The sequence below is a fragment of the Lytechinus variegatus genome, chromosome 7, assembly GCF_018143015.1.
Source record: "Lytechinus variegatus isolate NC3 chromosome 7, Lvar_3.0, whole genome shotgun sequence".
In the NCBI taxonomy this organism is placed as follows: Eukaryota; Metazoa; Echinodermata; class Echinoidea; order Temnopleuroida; family Toxopneustidae; genus Lytechinus; species Lytechinus variegatus.
Genome location: NC_054746.1, coordinates 39,997,766 through 40,013,822, shown reverse-complemented (window position 1 = coordinate 40,013,822; position 16,057 = coordinate 39,997,766). Strand labels below are relative to the sequence as shown.

General features: G+C 35.4%; 1 protein-coding gene across 1 annotated transcript in view; it reads right to left on the bottom strand.

Annotated features, from left to right (window-relative positions):
* LOC121419278 (FERM domain-containing protein 1-like) overlaps nucleotides 1-16,057 on the bottom strand; it is a 46,506-nt gene that overhangs the window by 16,694 nt on the left and 13,755 nt on the right. Inside the window, exons 3-4 of the mRNA XM_041613671.1 lie at nucleotides 10,293-10,383; nucleotides 9,521-9,603 (exon numbers count right to left, since the gene is read on the bottom strand). Of these exons, the coding sequence (XP_041469605.1) occupies nucleotides 9,521-9,603; nucleotides 10,293-10,383 (174 nt within the window). The remainder of the gene's footprint in view (nucleotides 1-9,520; nucleotides 9,604-10,292; nucleotides 10,384-16,057) is intronic.

Below are 16,057 nucleotides of genomic sequence, written 5' to 3'. Positions count from 1 at the left end.
AAGAGATTGTATTTAAGTCCCTTATCACATTATCACATAATTATCACATTACCTCAGTATACATATATGCTTTTCACACTGCACTTTTTGTCCTAAATTGGTGGGGCTAAGGGGCGGTCTTAGCCCCACCAATTTCCCGGGGTTAAACTTAGCCCATTTCGTTTTCACACTACGTTTTAGCAAAGTGGGCTAGCACGGTAAATAGTACGGTACTATCTGGCCCTGCAAAAAAGCAGGGTTATGCTTTTCATATTGCATTTCCTTAAACCCATACTATCCTTAACCCCGGACTATCCTTAACCCCATTCTATCTTTTTTTTTCGATTCACACTGTCTTTCTTAACCCCATACTATCTGCTCAACCGTGGTTAGGCCTAATGCCTTTAATAACCCTTTACTATCCCTCAGCTCATGAATATTGATGGTTTTACCAAACAGAGCGTGATTAACGTGCAATTCGACTTCTGTGATTGGCTAAGGCTTAGCCCCACTTATCTTAGCCCTGTTTCGTTTTCACACTGCATCTCTTAGTCCGCAATTGTGGTGCTAGCACCACAATAAGCCGGCTAACCCTGCTTTTTTGCAGGGCAAGATAGTACCGTACTATTTACCGTGCTAGCCCACTTTGCGAAAACGTAGTGTGAAAACGAAGTGGGCTAAGCTTAACCCCGGGAAATTGGTGGGGCTAAGACCCCCCTTAGCCCCACCAATTTAGGACAAAAAGTGCAGTGTGAAAAGCATATTATTGTGGTGCTAGCACCACAATATTTATATATAGAGATGCAGTGTGAAAACGAAACAGGGCTAAGGAAAGTGGGGCTAAGCATTAGCCAATCACAGAAGTCGAATTGCACGTTAATCATGCTCTGTTCGGTAAACCATCAATATTCATGAGCTGAGGGATAGTCCAGGGTTAAGGCATTAACCACGGTTGAGCAGATAGTTACCGTGTTTACACAGTGACACGGCTCGGGGGTTCGACACGCGAGCCGTGCTCAACACGGCAATTTTATGCTGTGTAAACGCGATCAGTGTGATCCACGAGCCGTGTCGAACACGGCTTTTTTGATCCGCCAAAATCGTAGGCTTCAACCCGCGAGCCGAGTCAGACTCGGCAATTTTTTCGTGTGTAAACAGAAAGCCGTGTCGAACTCTCTTTCTTGACCAGGTCACTGCGCGCGCTTTCACTTTTGGCATTGTTGTTGTTCGCACGGACAAGATTCGATTCCGGCGGTGAATTTCCCGCGTTTAATTTGCGACGTCATAATTCTTCCGTTCGAGATCCGCGAGCCGTATTGAACTCGCCTTTTTATATGTACGTATAAACGCGATCTCTGATCCCTTCTTCGCAGTGTTCAACCCGGCTCGCGGATTCAACACCCGAGCCGAGTCAATGTGTAAACACGGTAAGTATAGAGTTTAGAAAGACAGTGTGAATCGAAACAGATAGTATGGGGTTAAGGATATTCTGTGGTTAAGGATAGTATGGGGTTAAGGAAATGCAATGTGAAAAGCATTCTAATGACTAAATTCATACAGAGAAATGCATGGTGAAATTTTTTCCTTGGATGATATGCTATAAATTTCTAGGCTCACATAATGTAAAGCCTGATTATCAAGCGACCATAAGTCACAAGTTGCCAATTACATGTGATTGATAAGCATGTGCTTATATTATGACTTCAAATACACTAGGGCATACTCCACTCAAAATACTTAGTTTAAATATATACATAGTTGTCTTCAATTGGAGAAAAAGAAGAATACAAAACTGGGCCCCACATTCATGTCAGGATGATTAGTACTGATTCATTAGGGAAATTGGAAAATTTCTAAGAGATGAATGTATCCATTAGACTTGGGAGAAACCTCCTTGATTAGACGTACTGGTCATCACAATGCCTATCAATTAAGGAAATTAGTGCACATTGTAATGTAATGTAGGAATATAATGAGCTTCAACTACTTTTCAAATGGCATGAATAGCAGTCCAAGCCGCAGGCCTACTCAAATAACTTTAAAAAAAACACTCTTCTCAGATCATGGTCCGGAGAGATTGGACAAAATCCAGCCATTACTACACCAATTTTCAATGGTCCGGAGAGATTGATAGACAAAATCCGGCCATTACTACACCAATTTTCACTGATAATTTCAAACTGACTACATTAAAGGTCAAGTCCACCCCAGCAAAATGTTGATTTGAATAAATAGAGGAAAATCAAACCATCATAACACTGAAAATTTCATCAAAATCAGATGTAAAATAAGAAAGTTATGGCATTTTAAAGTTTCGCTTATTTTTCACAAAACAGTGATATGCACATTTCTATTTCTTTTGTTTTTTATTGTTTAAATTATGCAATATTTCATTTTTACAGAATTGAGCATAGGGACCGACTTCACTGAGTCATATAGTATTAAACAATGCTAATTCCATATGTTCAGGGAGGAATTTATCACTGTTTCACTTGACAATGAGAAAATGAGTGGATGACGTCATCAGTCTCCTCATTTGCATACCAACGAGGATGTGCATATAGGCCTAACTGTTTTGTGAAATTAAGTGAAATTTTAAAATGTCATAACTTTCTTATTTTACATCCGAATTTAGATGAAATTTTCAGTGTTATGCTTGTTGGATTTTTCTCTTTTTATTCAAATCAATTTTTTGTTGGGGTGGACTTGTCCTTCAATATCAGAAAATACCTAGCCAGGGCTGAACCCTGAAACATCATTAATTTTTAAAGAATAGAGATATAAAATAAAGTGAAGACAATTTAACCACAAAATACAAACTTAAAGGGATGGATCAGGCTGAAAACATTTATATCTAAATATATAGAGCAAAATTCACAGAGCAAAATGCTGAAAATTTCATAAAATTGAATAACAAATAACAAAGTTATTGATTTTTAAAGTTTATCAATATTATGTGAAAACAGTTATATACACATTGTCTTAAATATTCATTAGATGGGCTGATGATGTCATATCCCCACTTTCCTTTTTCTTATGTTATTATTAAAATGAAATCATAATTGTTTCATTTTTTCAAACAAGTGTAAATGATATGTCTCCATTATGATAAAATAAGTTGAATGAATAACTACTGCACTTAGTTTTAATTCTTGGTAGAAAATTTTGAATAAACCTAATTTCATATAATAAAATACAAAAGAACAAGTGGGGATATGACATCATCAGCCTACCTAGTGAATATTCATGAAGACATGCCTAGAGCTGTTTCACTGGAATAATGCAAATATGTAAAATTCAATAACTTTGTTTTTTAATATTCATCTGATTTTGATCATATTTTCAGCATTTTGCTCTGTGAATTTTACTCTATTTATTGAGATATTAATATCTACAGCCTGGACCATCCCTTTAACTGGAATTGAACAGACTTCTACAGGATACAGATAGAAAATGCAGTGAAATTCTGTGCAATTTACTGTAATATTGCACTGAATAAATGACAAATGAGTAATAAGCAACAAAAAATATTTTAAACTCCAAGTAAATATTTTTTCACCAACAGACAACTTGAATATTGTTATCACTTATCAGCATCACCAGCTGCTCTGCTCACTAACAATTGCCATTGATTAACATTGACCACAGGCTTGAGTCAAACAAAGAACTGAGAGGAATGTTTTACACCCAATTGACCAACCCAGAATTCAGTGTCTCTGAAGAAATAATGAGCGTAAACAGTTTGTTTGGGTCGACTCTGGATATGAGCACTTACAACTGATGCAGCATTTTTATTTGGGGAAGGTGATTACAATAAACAAAATTTGTTCCTTAGCAGATACATGTATGGTATATAGGTTAATAATTGGGCTAGAGAAGGTAGAGAAAATTAGTGCAAACAAGGGGAAATATAAATTTTGCCACTAAGAGCTTAGTGAAAAAAAAAATGTGCAAAGATATCAAATCACAAAAACAAAGTTGGTCTGAATGGCCTCTAGACTAAAAAAGGCCCACAGATTTTAGTATCATATCAACATATTAATAACAAATTAATAATTTTCTTTGCTTTTTACGAAAAAAAGGTCTAATCACAGATAAACTTGGGGTGTGTTCATGCTTCCATTGTGTAGACTGCAGCTGACTTCACATCGTAATTTTCGTTAAGCACGAAAGCGAGGTCAAATTGGGCTTGCCCTTTTTTCCGAGTTTTTTTCCGAGTGTTGTTATGGTAGACTACTATTTTAACTTCGGACAATTTTTTATCTTTATGTAAATGCATGGAGCTACTTGACCTAGCTATAGAATTTTCACTATGGTGAGAATAATAATACAATACAATTAAGAATATTAAAGTATACATTAGAAAATAATAAGACATCTATTTGTTTATGCTACTGGGGCTTTTGGCTCAGCGATGTCTCTTCATCATAACTCATGTTCCAAGTTTTTCAGTAAATCTCTCAACATTCATCGTGGTGAAAAATTAGCGGAATAGTAATAGTGATATCACATAATCATACATGCAAATGTACATTGGTCATTATTAGAACCAGGAAAACGAGAGGTAATTCCGTGGAGGTAAGGTACCTGTTGGGAACCATGCGACTGTATTTGCCCGTGGATTTTCATCTCACCGGAAGCATGTACCAAATGACGTAATTTAAACACGTTTATGATCGCGGTCCAGTACCCTGTTCGTACTTCCCCAATAAGCCTTATTCTGGTCAAACGACGTTTAGAAACGCACCTATATGTAAGTTTACGATCGACTTTCTGAAACATCGTTTAAAATGAAAGTTAGCATGGACGCAACAGTTTTTTTGACTAATCAAGAATGAGAATGCTGCTTCTGGCCTGAAAAGCAGAAGCATAAACACTGCCTTAAAATACTCTCCTAAACTAATGTGAAGGTTTAACCCTTAAAAACACAAGTTACAACTTGTTTGCAGATTGCATATTCTTCAAGACACCATTCTCACTACCTTCCTAAAACTAGTTTACTGGAAACTAGTTTCGTGGAAACCAGTTTAACGTGTAATGAGAATGGTCAGAGCGATCTTGGAAGCGATCCTCCAAACAGGTTATAAACCACCTCGCAATGTAGTTTTCAAGATCGATTTGCCTCGTTAAAGTGGTTTTAGCATGAGGACACAACCGTTCTTCGGGAAGTGATCTTCACACATTTTGAGTGCGCTACTCCGCACGACATGTGTAGAATGCCTACGCTGCAGTTTAGAATTTCACGCAAAATGTATCACCCCAATGAGAGTGTTTCCATAACAAGATCACTTTACCAGAAGGGATTTCAAAAACCACTTTCATGTGACGAAATGTGAACGCTAGCAGTAGCAAAGCGATCTCCCAAACTGGTTTCCTGGACCGGTTTTCAGTAAGCTGGTTTTAGAAAGCATAATGAGAACGGTGTCTAATGCTGAACCTGACAACAAAGTTTTTTAACTTCATTTACAATGAGAAAAGTCAATATCCTAAGATAATCTCTAACTAATTGATCACTGTTTAAATGGGTTTGTAACTTGCAGGGGCAAGGTCATTCAAAGGAACAACTTGGACATCATTGAGAAGATTTGTGGTTTGCTGACAAGAAAACATCTTGGAAGATAGTTGTTTGGTTTCAACATTCCATGGTGTATTAAGGTTACAAAGGCCTCTTAATCACATCTCTCTAATCAGGAATACTAACACTGGCATTGAGAAGATATAATAGAAATGGCTGCTTTTTTTAGCAGTTTGGAGGTGGGTGGAGCAAGACTATTGACTGTTTTTGCACTAGTCTGTGGTATGTCACATGGACGTAAACTCATTCATTTAATACTTTTTAGTAACCTCCAACTATTATTCAATACATTTCCACTTAAAAGACCACTGCATGGTTGTCAAACTTCAAACTAAAAGACATAAAAGAACTTAACCATAACATAAATAAATGAAAGTATAACCTTGCCTTTCCCAATGAACTATTACATGAAAAATGAAAAGAAAATAGTTAACTCATTAAAAATGCCCTTCCTTTCCATCATACTTGTGCAAGGTTATGAAAATTTTTAATTAGTTTTGATATTATGCTGAACAAAAAATGAACCATTTGAAGTGCAAGATTTCCAATGGACCACTGGCCTGCAAACCGCATATTTGTTATATTCTATGATAAAAAAACCCATTATTTCCTATCAGTTAACAACAAGTTTTGTACTAAATTATCATTAAAACCACACATCGTCTTGTCAAATGTGACTTATTATCTCTAACAACTAATTTTTCAAAATAAAATGTGTTTTTCAAACCCTAATGAACTAACCATTCTTTTATTGCATAGAAATAGTCTAAGAATGGCATCCAATGGGGAACAATACAAAGTGCTTGGGCAATTTACAAGCAAACTCACACAATGGTATCACAATGCTGACAAAGAATAGCTTTAGGGGAAAAGTACATAACATGCTTTTGTGGAATGCTTCTAAAGCCATAACAGGTAGCCAGTTGTTTATATCTTCCATTGAACAGGCACATGTAGTCTTTTCCCATACAAAAAGAGTTCCAGTTGGTCCTCTTCATGAAAACGCCCCTTTCCATCTTGCATTACAATAATCAAGTTATGACACAAATATTTTCATTATTTGTAAAATAATTTCATTTGCTTATTTAAAAAACTGGAGTCAAGAATTTGGTTCTAAAAATACAATTTGGATTTAATAAAAAAAAAATTCTTGATAAACTAGTAGGTAACATCTATCTGAATCAATACAGCCCTACAATACAGATTTTTCAAAAAAATCTATCAGTTTAATATGAAAGCATTTTTTAAATGATTTTTTGATAAAAGTATAGGAAATTCTCTTTTGGGAGATCTCTTCTATTTGTAAACTTCTGTGACTAGACCACAGACTACTCTAGGGTTATTATAATTGGATAGAAGGGGGATGGGGCACTATTGTGACATCATCACTATGGTATGTGCTATTGATTGACAGATCTTCGTTAAGGTTTGTTGGTCATTAAGTACATTGCTTTTAAGCATGGCTCCATTCGCATTCTAATGATAAACCAAGGAAAGAGAAAAAAATAAAAAGAATAACTACAAAATAAATCTATTCTCATAATTGGAAAGATTAAATGTCAAATAAAGTTTTGGTTTGTCTTCAAAAAACAATTTTCTGAATTTTCTTGTTTTGAGTTTGTCAGTAGAAAGACAAAGGCAAAACTAAGATCCTGATCTTCTTTTCCTCATCAAATTCAAATTGAATACTTAACAAATGAGGTGAAAGCATGCTGGGTAGGCCTAGATTTAGAATCTTTGCCAACAAATATTACAAATTACTTAAGTTTAGGTCATCAGTAGTTGTTACATTGTACCCATTCTCCAGAAATCATGGGTGGAATTTCTACTGAAATTTCTACTTACTTCTACTTACATGTATGCGAAAGTTAAGCGCACTGTATCTATTCAACGAACCATCCTCTCTGTTACATTGCCCACTGTGGCGTAAATAATTAACTTCAAGAAAATATAAAGATACGGGATGAAACTTTGGAACCTGAATTTTTTAACGAAGACACTGCAGCGTTCTCGCCAGTGTATAATACGCATGGTTCAAACACCATGCGTGCGGAAATGGAGACCAAGTGGAACCATGCGTAAAATTTCAGCGACATGCGTGGAAAAATTAAATAGAAATATTCAGAAAAAAATAATACACTCCATGAACTCATCTTAGTGATATCAACTTCATTTATCGGGTTGCACCGAAGTCCCACCAACTTAAGACCACTTACAGGCCTACTACGGCTAGGAAAGTGGCAAGGCGCCCAGCTAGCTCGCGGCTGCTATTGCGGGCATATGACGGCACGGTACGGTCGTTCCGTTGCCTATTCCCCCGTTTGCCCCGCACATCACACCGACTATGCTCCATGGTGAAGCGTCAGATCACAGCGGACTCACACAAAACTTACATGTCGATCTACACGCCATTACGTTGTTTGGTGTTGGAACACACAGTCGTAAATCATTAGGAAGTGTCTGTGATATATTTTGCATTTGTGTATGTGCACGAAAGCCACACGCATGCGCTCAGCTAGCTCAGCGAATTAAGTCGGATGACCGTCTCGACTCTATTGACCAACTCCATTACATATCACAAGACCCTCAATCATGAACACTGTTTTGTTCCGAAGTTGAATGCATTTCGTGATTTCCCTGTTCTCGAAAATATTTACAATTCATAAGCTGGAAAGCTGCACTTCTCTTTCTTTGGACTGAACGGCAAGTATCTGTGCATTTGTGTGCCCAGCTTAAAAATACGCCACAATGGGGCTTCCTTAGCGTCTCTATTTGATGAAAAGGCCGTCGCTGTCGCTTCCCGCACCCACCCCCAGGAGTAGCAGCACAAGTCCCCGACATGGGTGAATTTTTTTCTGGCGAGAACGCTGCACTGGTAAATAATTTGCTCTCCTAGTAGGTGCACTTATTGCTGGTTTAAAAAAACTTTTCTTTAAATGCGTTTTCTGCAAAAGTAACTTTCGCATAGAAGGTGTGCAGAGAAGACGGTTCGTGGTGCGTGCGACGACATGATGACCATTCTCTTTCCTTCAGAGACTTTTTTTTCAAATAATTGCTCAGTGAGACAACTTGGTTTTTGCTCTTTATTTTAAAAGTCTGGAGCCCACAATGTATAAAGCAATGAGAAGTATTGGATCTATCTACTTAGCATGATTGTGAATTATGATTACATTGCTCATGCTAGATTGATTATAGTGCTTTGTACAACTTCTGGAAATACTTAATTTAGCTTAACCTAACTCTAATACAGCTCACAATTCCCCTTTCCATCCGTTTACTTTCCCTTTTTCATCACTATCACTTATTTTTTTTCTCTCTGACAAATATCTACCGCCTCTCATTATACCATCTTCATTCATTCCCAGGCCAATCCTGGTAAATGCAGGGAGTCTTGCCATTCTTAAGTTCTATCAATCTAATTTTCTTTGCTAGCTTGGGCAATCACTCTTCTTTTATTGAGTTTACTCAATGTGCTTAATTTTAACTTAGCCGGGAAATACTAAATTTAGCATCAACAACACAAAGATATAACTATTCAACAGTCCTCTTCTATAAACCCCCTGATTTTACCCATACACAAATATGTGCCCTATTTCAGTAATCCATTCACCTCTTACAATCCTGATGAAAGAAAAGCCTCAATCTTTATTAACTTTCCATAGATCGCTCACATTCTTACTACTTACAATTGTCATGTAAAGTGATAAGTTGTTTGCAAACATAATCAATACACCGGAATCATATGGAGTGCCAATGGCTTATCACAGTGATGGATCATAACATGACACATAGGGGGATACATGTCAAAAGTAAAAAAAAAATAATCTTCAGCATTGATAGAGTCCTCTATAGGCCACATTTAAAAATGAAGAGACATCTGGGTATAAGATTTATTAAATTATTTATTTGCATTTTATCCTGCCTCCAATTAATTTTAAAGAATATGATATAACTCATCAAACTTACATCATTAGAGTCAGACTTCCATCCCTTTGGCGCATACTTTGAAATCTTGGTCTTCAGATCTAAAAATTCATATTCTCCATTTTCTGTGAAATAAACAATCAAAGGGAATTTATATTTCTCACAATTCAATCAAACTACAACCAAAGTCAAATGTAGATTATATCAAGCATAAAATGTCTTCTCTTCTCAAATGATTTTCAGGGCCTTATTCAATATATTATAAATAATTTTTTGTCTAAATATGACAATTATGACATATCTCTGAGGTCAAAGCATTCAAAATGCCACATGACGTTTCTTCAATTTCACATCACTGAGACAATTTGAGACAAGTCAGATATTCTGATTTTCAGTTTTTTTTTATTTCAAGCCTGACAACTATTCATGGTGTAGGCCTACTATTTTTAAACATATGGTGGTATTATTGAATAATGACTGTATATTTTTCTATGTATCTGACACTCTAATTGCAGTATGTCCACCTGTTGATATTGTGTACAAACAAAAATGAATTGCTATTCCCAGGTAACATACAGCATCATATGCATGATTGTAACGTAAATTTAAAAAAAAATATATGGATTGAGCTACTATCTGACTGTAACAAACAATACTAACATAAATCAAGAACAAAAAATCATACTCAAATCAATGTTGAAAATCTGAGATCTGTAATCAATTTGAAGCTACCGTAAATGCAGGACAAGGTCTTTAGTCAAATAAATTAGACAAGTAAGCCCACATGTAAGAGCAGTAAAGAAATTCCACATACCTCGTAAAATTGTCAATCCAAATAGGTGAGCTTCCTTTATTGACAGCATAAAGCACACTTGGTCATACAAATCTTGCACTTTGGCCTTTCCCTGTAAAGAAAAAGAACATAAAGCCAACTCAATTGTCAATCTCAAGGGCTCAATGGATACAGTCATTTCAATGAACATGATAATTAACAACTTTCATAATACGATGAAAATCAACGGTTGTTTGTATTTAGGGATTGCAATTTGGAGTGGAAAATGGATAGATAGTAGCTTTTTTGGCATTTGCAAATGCAAATTATTGTATTTGAAAATAAGGACTGATTGACACTCATAATCATATTGCCCACACATGTGTAAAAATTAATGTATCATATCAAGAGTGCATACCTTCAATATCACTGCTGGGTTTTTCTTCAAATTAAACAACTAAACAACCCAAGACATTTTATTTCCTGCATGTGAATGGAAATGCAATAATAAACTTGCCAATATCCTGCCTGGAAGATGATCAAAAAACACCATGAACATGTTTATGAAAATAAAGGTTTACTCTGGTGGGTAATTTTTTTATATGAAGGCCTACGATGTACATATATCTTTTTACAAGAGAGTTTTTGTCAGTGTCTGATGTTTCCAGATTTTCGGCAAAATAAACATGTGATTTAAATTGTTTAAACACATTGGATGCATAGGCCTATTATACACATTGGCCAACAGGTATATTGAGATCAGAGAATTGCAGCCTCTAGATATGTCATCACACATTTCAAATCTACATAGGAATGCAAAAATGATGTAACATTTTTTGTAAAGTTTAAATTTTGTTTACATATTTGTTTAAATTCCTACACATCCCAACACAATTCAACAAGTGACCAGATTACTGTATTTATGACAGTTGATACCTCAAGCCAGCCAATGAACTTGGTGTAGCCCACAATTTGTAATCCTCAACGATTCCAGGTGATTCCTGCTGTGACTGTAATGGCCGAAAATTGGTCAGAATGTAGGTCTCCTCAGGAAAAAATTGAAGTACTTGTCACAGCAAAAAAATATACACTACACAGGACTCTAATGTCTATTTCCTCTTTCCAATCTAATAAGGATCGAGCTCCAGTTATTCTTTCACTATTTTTCATCTCTTAATATTTTGCCATGAACTGAATTGATCTTTCTTTGAGAAATAAACGATGGAATGCTCCCGAAATTGCCAAATCTCGTTTAAAAGAATTGATATTAAAAATCTGAAAATCGATGGAATTTTTATGAGAGGACATGATTTCTATAGATAATTTTTATGATTATCAATTCGATTTGCCAAAATTTTCTTACTTCTCTGAAGAAAGAAAAAATTACAGAAACAAATGCAAATATGCACTATTTTCCGTCAAAGTATTTTTCAGCTTATCTCCTTTTATTCAATGTCCATGCTTTTCAAACAGTGCTACAGATATATTTAGAATGCAGGAATGCTGGATTTTAATTATAAATCCTACCTAGGCATATTCTGAAAATCCCAGCTCACAATAAATAAAAGTCTCTTTTTATTTGCAATGGGTGCTCACTCGAGCATAACTAGTTAATCTGATGGCTGCGAACATTGCACATTCCATCAATAAAGCCATGGCATTTCTGCTTTCACTTTTCCCAAGAGGCAAGACGACCATAATTGTTTTATTAAGATGTTATGCCAAATACTACATCCACTAATTCACTGACCTAATTCCCCACTTTCTTCCTCATGAATCTGGATTAGTCTTATGCTCTTTTCAACTGTACTTCACAAAAATCAGCTATGACAGAAAATTACTATTAACCAATAACTTTGACTGCCAAGACCTTAAACCCTAACAAAAAAGTATTTATGTCTAATCACAAAGTAACAATCTTGAAAATTCAGTTGGCAAGCCATAATTCCAAGACTTTTCGACAGGACTGTAAAAATATGATAAGTACAAAAATTGTTTCACAAATAAATAGGCCTACTCACACAAAATCATGCAGAATTACAAAAAAATATAATGGAGTAAGGAATAGGCCCCTTTCTTTCCATTCCCTGTGGGGGATAACCTGGAATGTGAGGGAGAATCTTCCAATATTAGGGGGTCAAATATTTGCTCCTCATGCCAGAAATCTAGATGGATTTATGATGGGGTCAACCAATTTTGATACCTTGGTGAAAAAATGTAGGGCCTACATGTAGGCCTACACTCAGAGAGAGAAAGCAAATAGTTACTCCTCTTTGGAGAAAGTACATGTAGACATACCTTGACTGGAATCTATGCTTAAAGGTCAAGTCCACCTCAGAAAATTGATGATTTAAATCAATAGAGAAAAATCAGACAAGCACTATGCCGAAAATTTCATCAAAATCGGATGTAAAATAAGAAAGTTATGACATTTCAAAGTTTCGCTTATTTTCAACAAAATAGTAATATATGAACTAGCCAGTTACATCCAAATGAGGAAGTCCATGATGTCACTCACTCACTATTTCTTTTCTTTTTTATTGTTTGAATTATTCAATATTTCAATTTTTACGAATTCAACGATTAGGACCTCATTGCCTGAAGCAAAAAAAATGTTTAGAAAATGGATTTCCACATGTTCAGGGAGGAATGAAACTTCATTTCACATGACAATGACGAGAAAATCAAAATATTTCATATTTCATATAATACAATACAAAAGAAATAGTGAGTGAGTGATGTCATCAGTTTCCTCATTTGCATACCGACCGAGATGTGCATATAAGTGTTTTGTGAAATATAGCGAAACTTTAAAATGTCATAACTTTCTTATTTTACATCCGATTTTGATGAAATTTTCAGTGTTATGCTTGTTGAATTTTTCTCTTTTTATTCAAATCAAGTTTTTATTGGGGTGGACTTGTCCTTTAAGTGATTGGTTAACATTGCTTTGACTTTAAAAAAATCTGAGCTAGAAGGTCACACTTGTCACCTGTGTCTGTGATATGTTACAAAAATGAAGCCCAGAAAAAATTGCATTCGAAAATAATTATTTAGTGCTTCAAAAATTGAAATATAAAGTGACCGGAAACACCATCTTAATTTCATCCCATACACTTATGTATACTATTAAGGCGTCTATAAGACTCCTATTAACAAAATCGGGGTTTGCCTTGAAGTTTTAGCTTTTCATTCTCAATAATGGTTGTTTTCAGGGTTTATTAGTTTAATACATGCACTTGTACACATGTTTCATCTTTGTTCGAGAATTTTTTAAATCGGCTGCTCACAAAGTTAAACAATATCTTTATAAAGCATGGACCCTACCACCATGCATAAAAGGAAAGTGAAAATAGGAAAATAATCTGTCGTTTGGAATGAAGCTTGACATGTAGGCCTATGTACATATATATATTTATATTCCCTGGGTTTCTTTTGCAGTTCATTCAATAGCTTCATGACACGGCATGATAATACATGAACCTTGGCTTAAAGTTATATTAATCAAAAGCTTTATGTGTTTTCAAGGGATACTCTGGGCTGAAGATACATGTAGGCCTATTCATACAAAAATAAATAGAGCAAAATTCACAAAGCAAAATGCTGAAAACTTCATCAAAAAAAATAATTTCATGTAATAAAACACAAAAGAACAAGTGGGGATATCATCAGTTTGCTCATTGAATGAATATTCATGAAGACATGCCTAGAACTGTTATACCGGAATAATGCAAATCTTTAAAATTCAATAACATTGTTATTTCTTAACTGATTTTGATCAAATTTTAAGTATTTTGCTCTGTGAATTTTACTCTAATAATTGAGATATGAATATCTTCAGCATGTGGTATCCCTTTAAAGCTAAATGACAGTAGTTGCAGTAAAACACTGATTTCGTGAGAAACCAAGGTTAAGTATTACTATATCATCATTGAACTAGATCTAATACATAAACTGAACTTTGTGAAATCACAAAATCTAGGCTGAAAAACAATCACACTAAAGATCGCCAACACAGATAGGCACATGTGGGACAGTGTATATTATATTGCTGGAATAAAGACCCAACGGAAGTGCCCGAATCTCAATTATTTTGCTTATTTCTCAGCAATTACACAATTTCTTCTAGAATCCTTCAGCACATATTTTTTATTCATATAGGCCTAATCAGACACTTGGGTGGTCATTATATTGGATTCTGTAAAGTCATTTTGAGATCGTTACCACAACTGGCATTTACCTTTAAATAAACATTATAACTTCATACAGGAAATGAATCTCACAAGGTGTTTTCATTACGACCCGAATCACCTGATCACAAAAAACCTGGTCATCTTCTGATCAGAACATGAGATAATACTAAGCATTTAGCAGCTTGATGCAAAAGCAAAAGTACATGTACATCAGTACATCCGCAAAAGAACTATACGCCTACTTTTCAAATTGGCATAACTGTCACATGAATATCTCTCAGGTCAATGGGATTTGTACAGTGTGAGATGTCGGGCAAGACGAGTGCATCATTTGTACAGGCATGCAAAAGTCATGTAGATAACCGTGCTATCTTGTTCAGGGGTGTGAGAGGTACATATTTGTAGGCCTATAGGGCCTATATGTTCCAATATTTGTACAGGTCTTAATTTTCAATATTTTCAGGGCAATGGTCATCTTTCTATAGAGGACACATTTCATTATATTATGAATCAAAATGTAAAAACTGAAAAAGGACATGACCTTGAAAAAAATATCAATGGCCAATGATTGAGGTCAATCAATAGGGCATCTGAGGGCATGATCTTGGATTAAAGTAAGCCCTGTTCATATTCTCTTGTGTAAACTCCTGGACCAGAGATGTTCAGAGACTCTGCAGATATTCCTTTTATGGTTCAATCAGGAACTTTTTAGAAATTGAAATAATTGATATGTGTATTCAATATTTCATATCATACAAATGAAAAAGTGAGCAACCATCAAATTTTGCATCCAGTATGAGTGTGAGATTTTCAAAAAAGTCCACACAACCTGGGAACAATACAATTCTTTTATTCTCTTTCAATCATTTCATATTTGCAATGATAGAACAATTTTATATCACCACAAATCAATTAGCAAAGTAAAATAACAGCAAACAAGATTTACATACAAGATGTAGGCCTACAAATGTGAAAGAAACTTCATGGTAGTGGCTGCAGAATTAATATTTCAGAAGTTTGTTTTATTCATTTTTACTAAATGTTTTTCCTTATATTTTCAGGGCCACCAAACTTTTATCGAGCCAACAAAAAAAATTATCTGAAGGTTTTGGTGGCCCGAATGGGCCACCACCAAAAAAAGTTTATGTGGTGGAGCCTTGGAATATATCAGCTACATCAACCTCATGAAATATAATACCCCTTTCATAAACCCCATTAAAATGAATTAGGCGGCTAATAGCAGCATAATTTGGTCGTAAAATTGGAGGAGGACAAGAGTTATCCGCATTACTCTGATGCTGCTATTATCCGCATAATAGCAGCATCGGGACAAGATTTTGAGTTTATGAACGCATTTCCAAATAATGCGGATAATTGCCATGGTGCGGTCACAAGGTCACCCTTTTCCAACACAACCGCATCGGAGGGGGCGTGTCCAGTTGTCATGGCGATTATCCGCCTTTTTCAGGACGGGCGCTCATAAAAATAATGCGGCTTATTTTCGGAGTTTATGAACGCAATTTTTATTGAATTATCCGCATTACTCTTAGGCGGCTAATTGGAGGATAGGTTTATGAAAAGGGTATAAGTAAGTGTGAGCTGGGCTGCATGAGA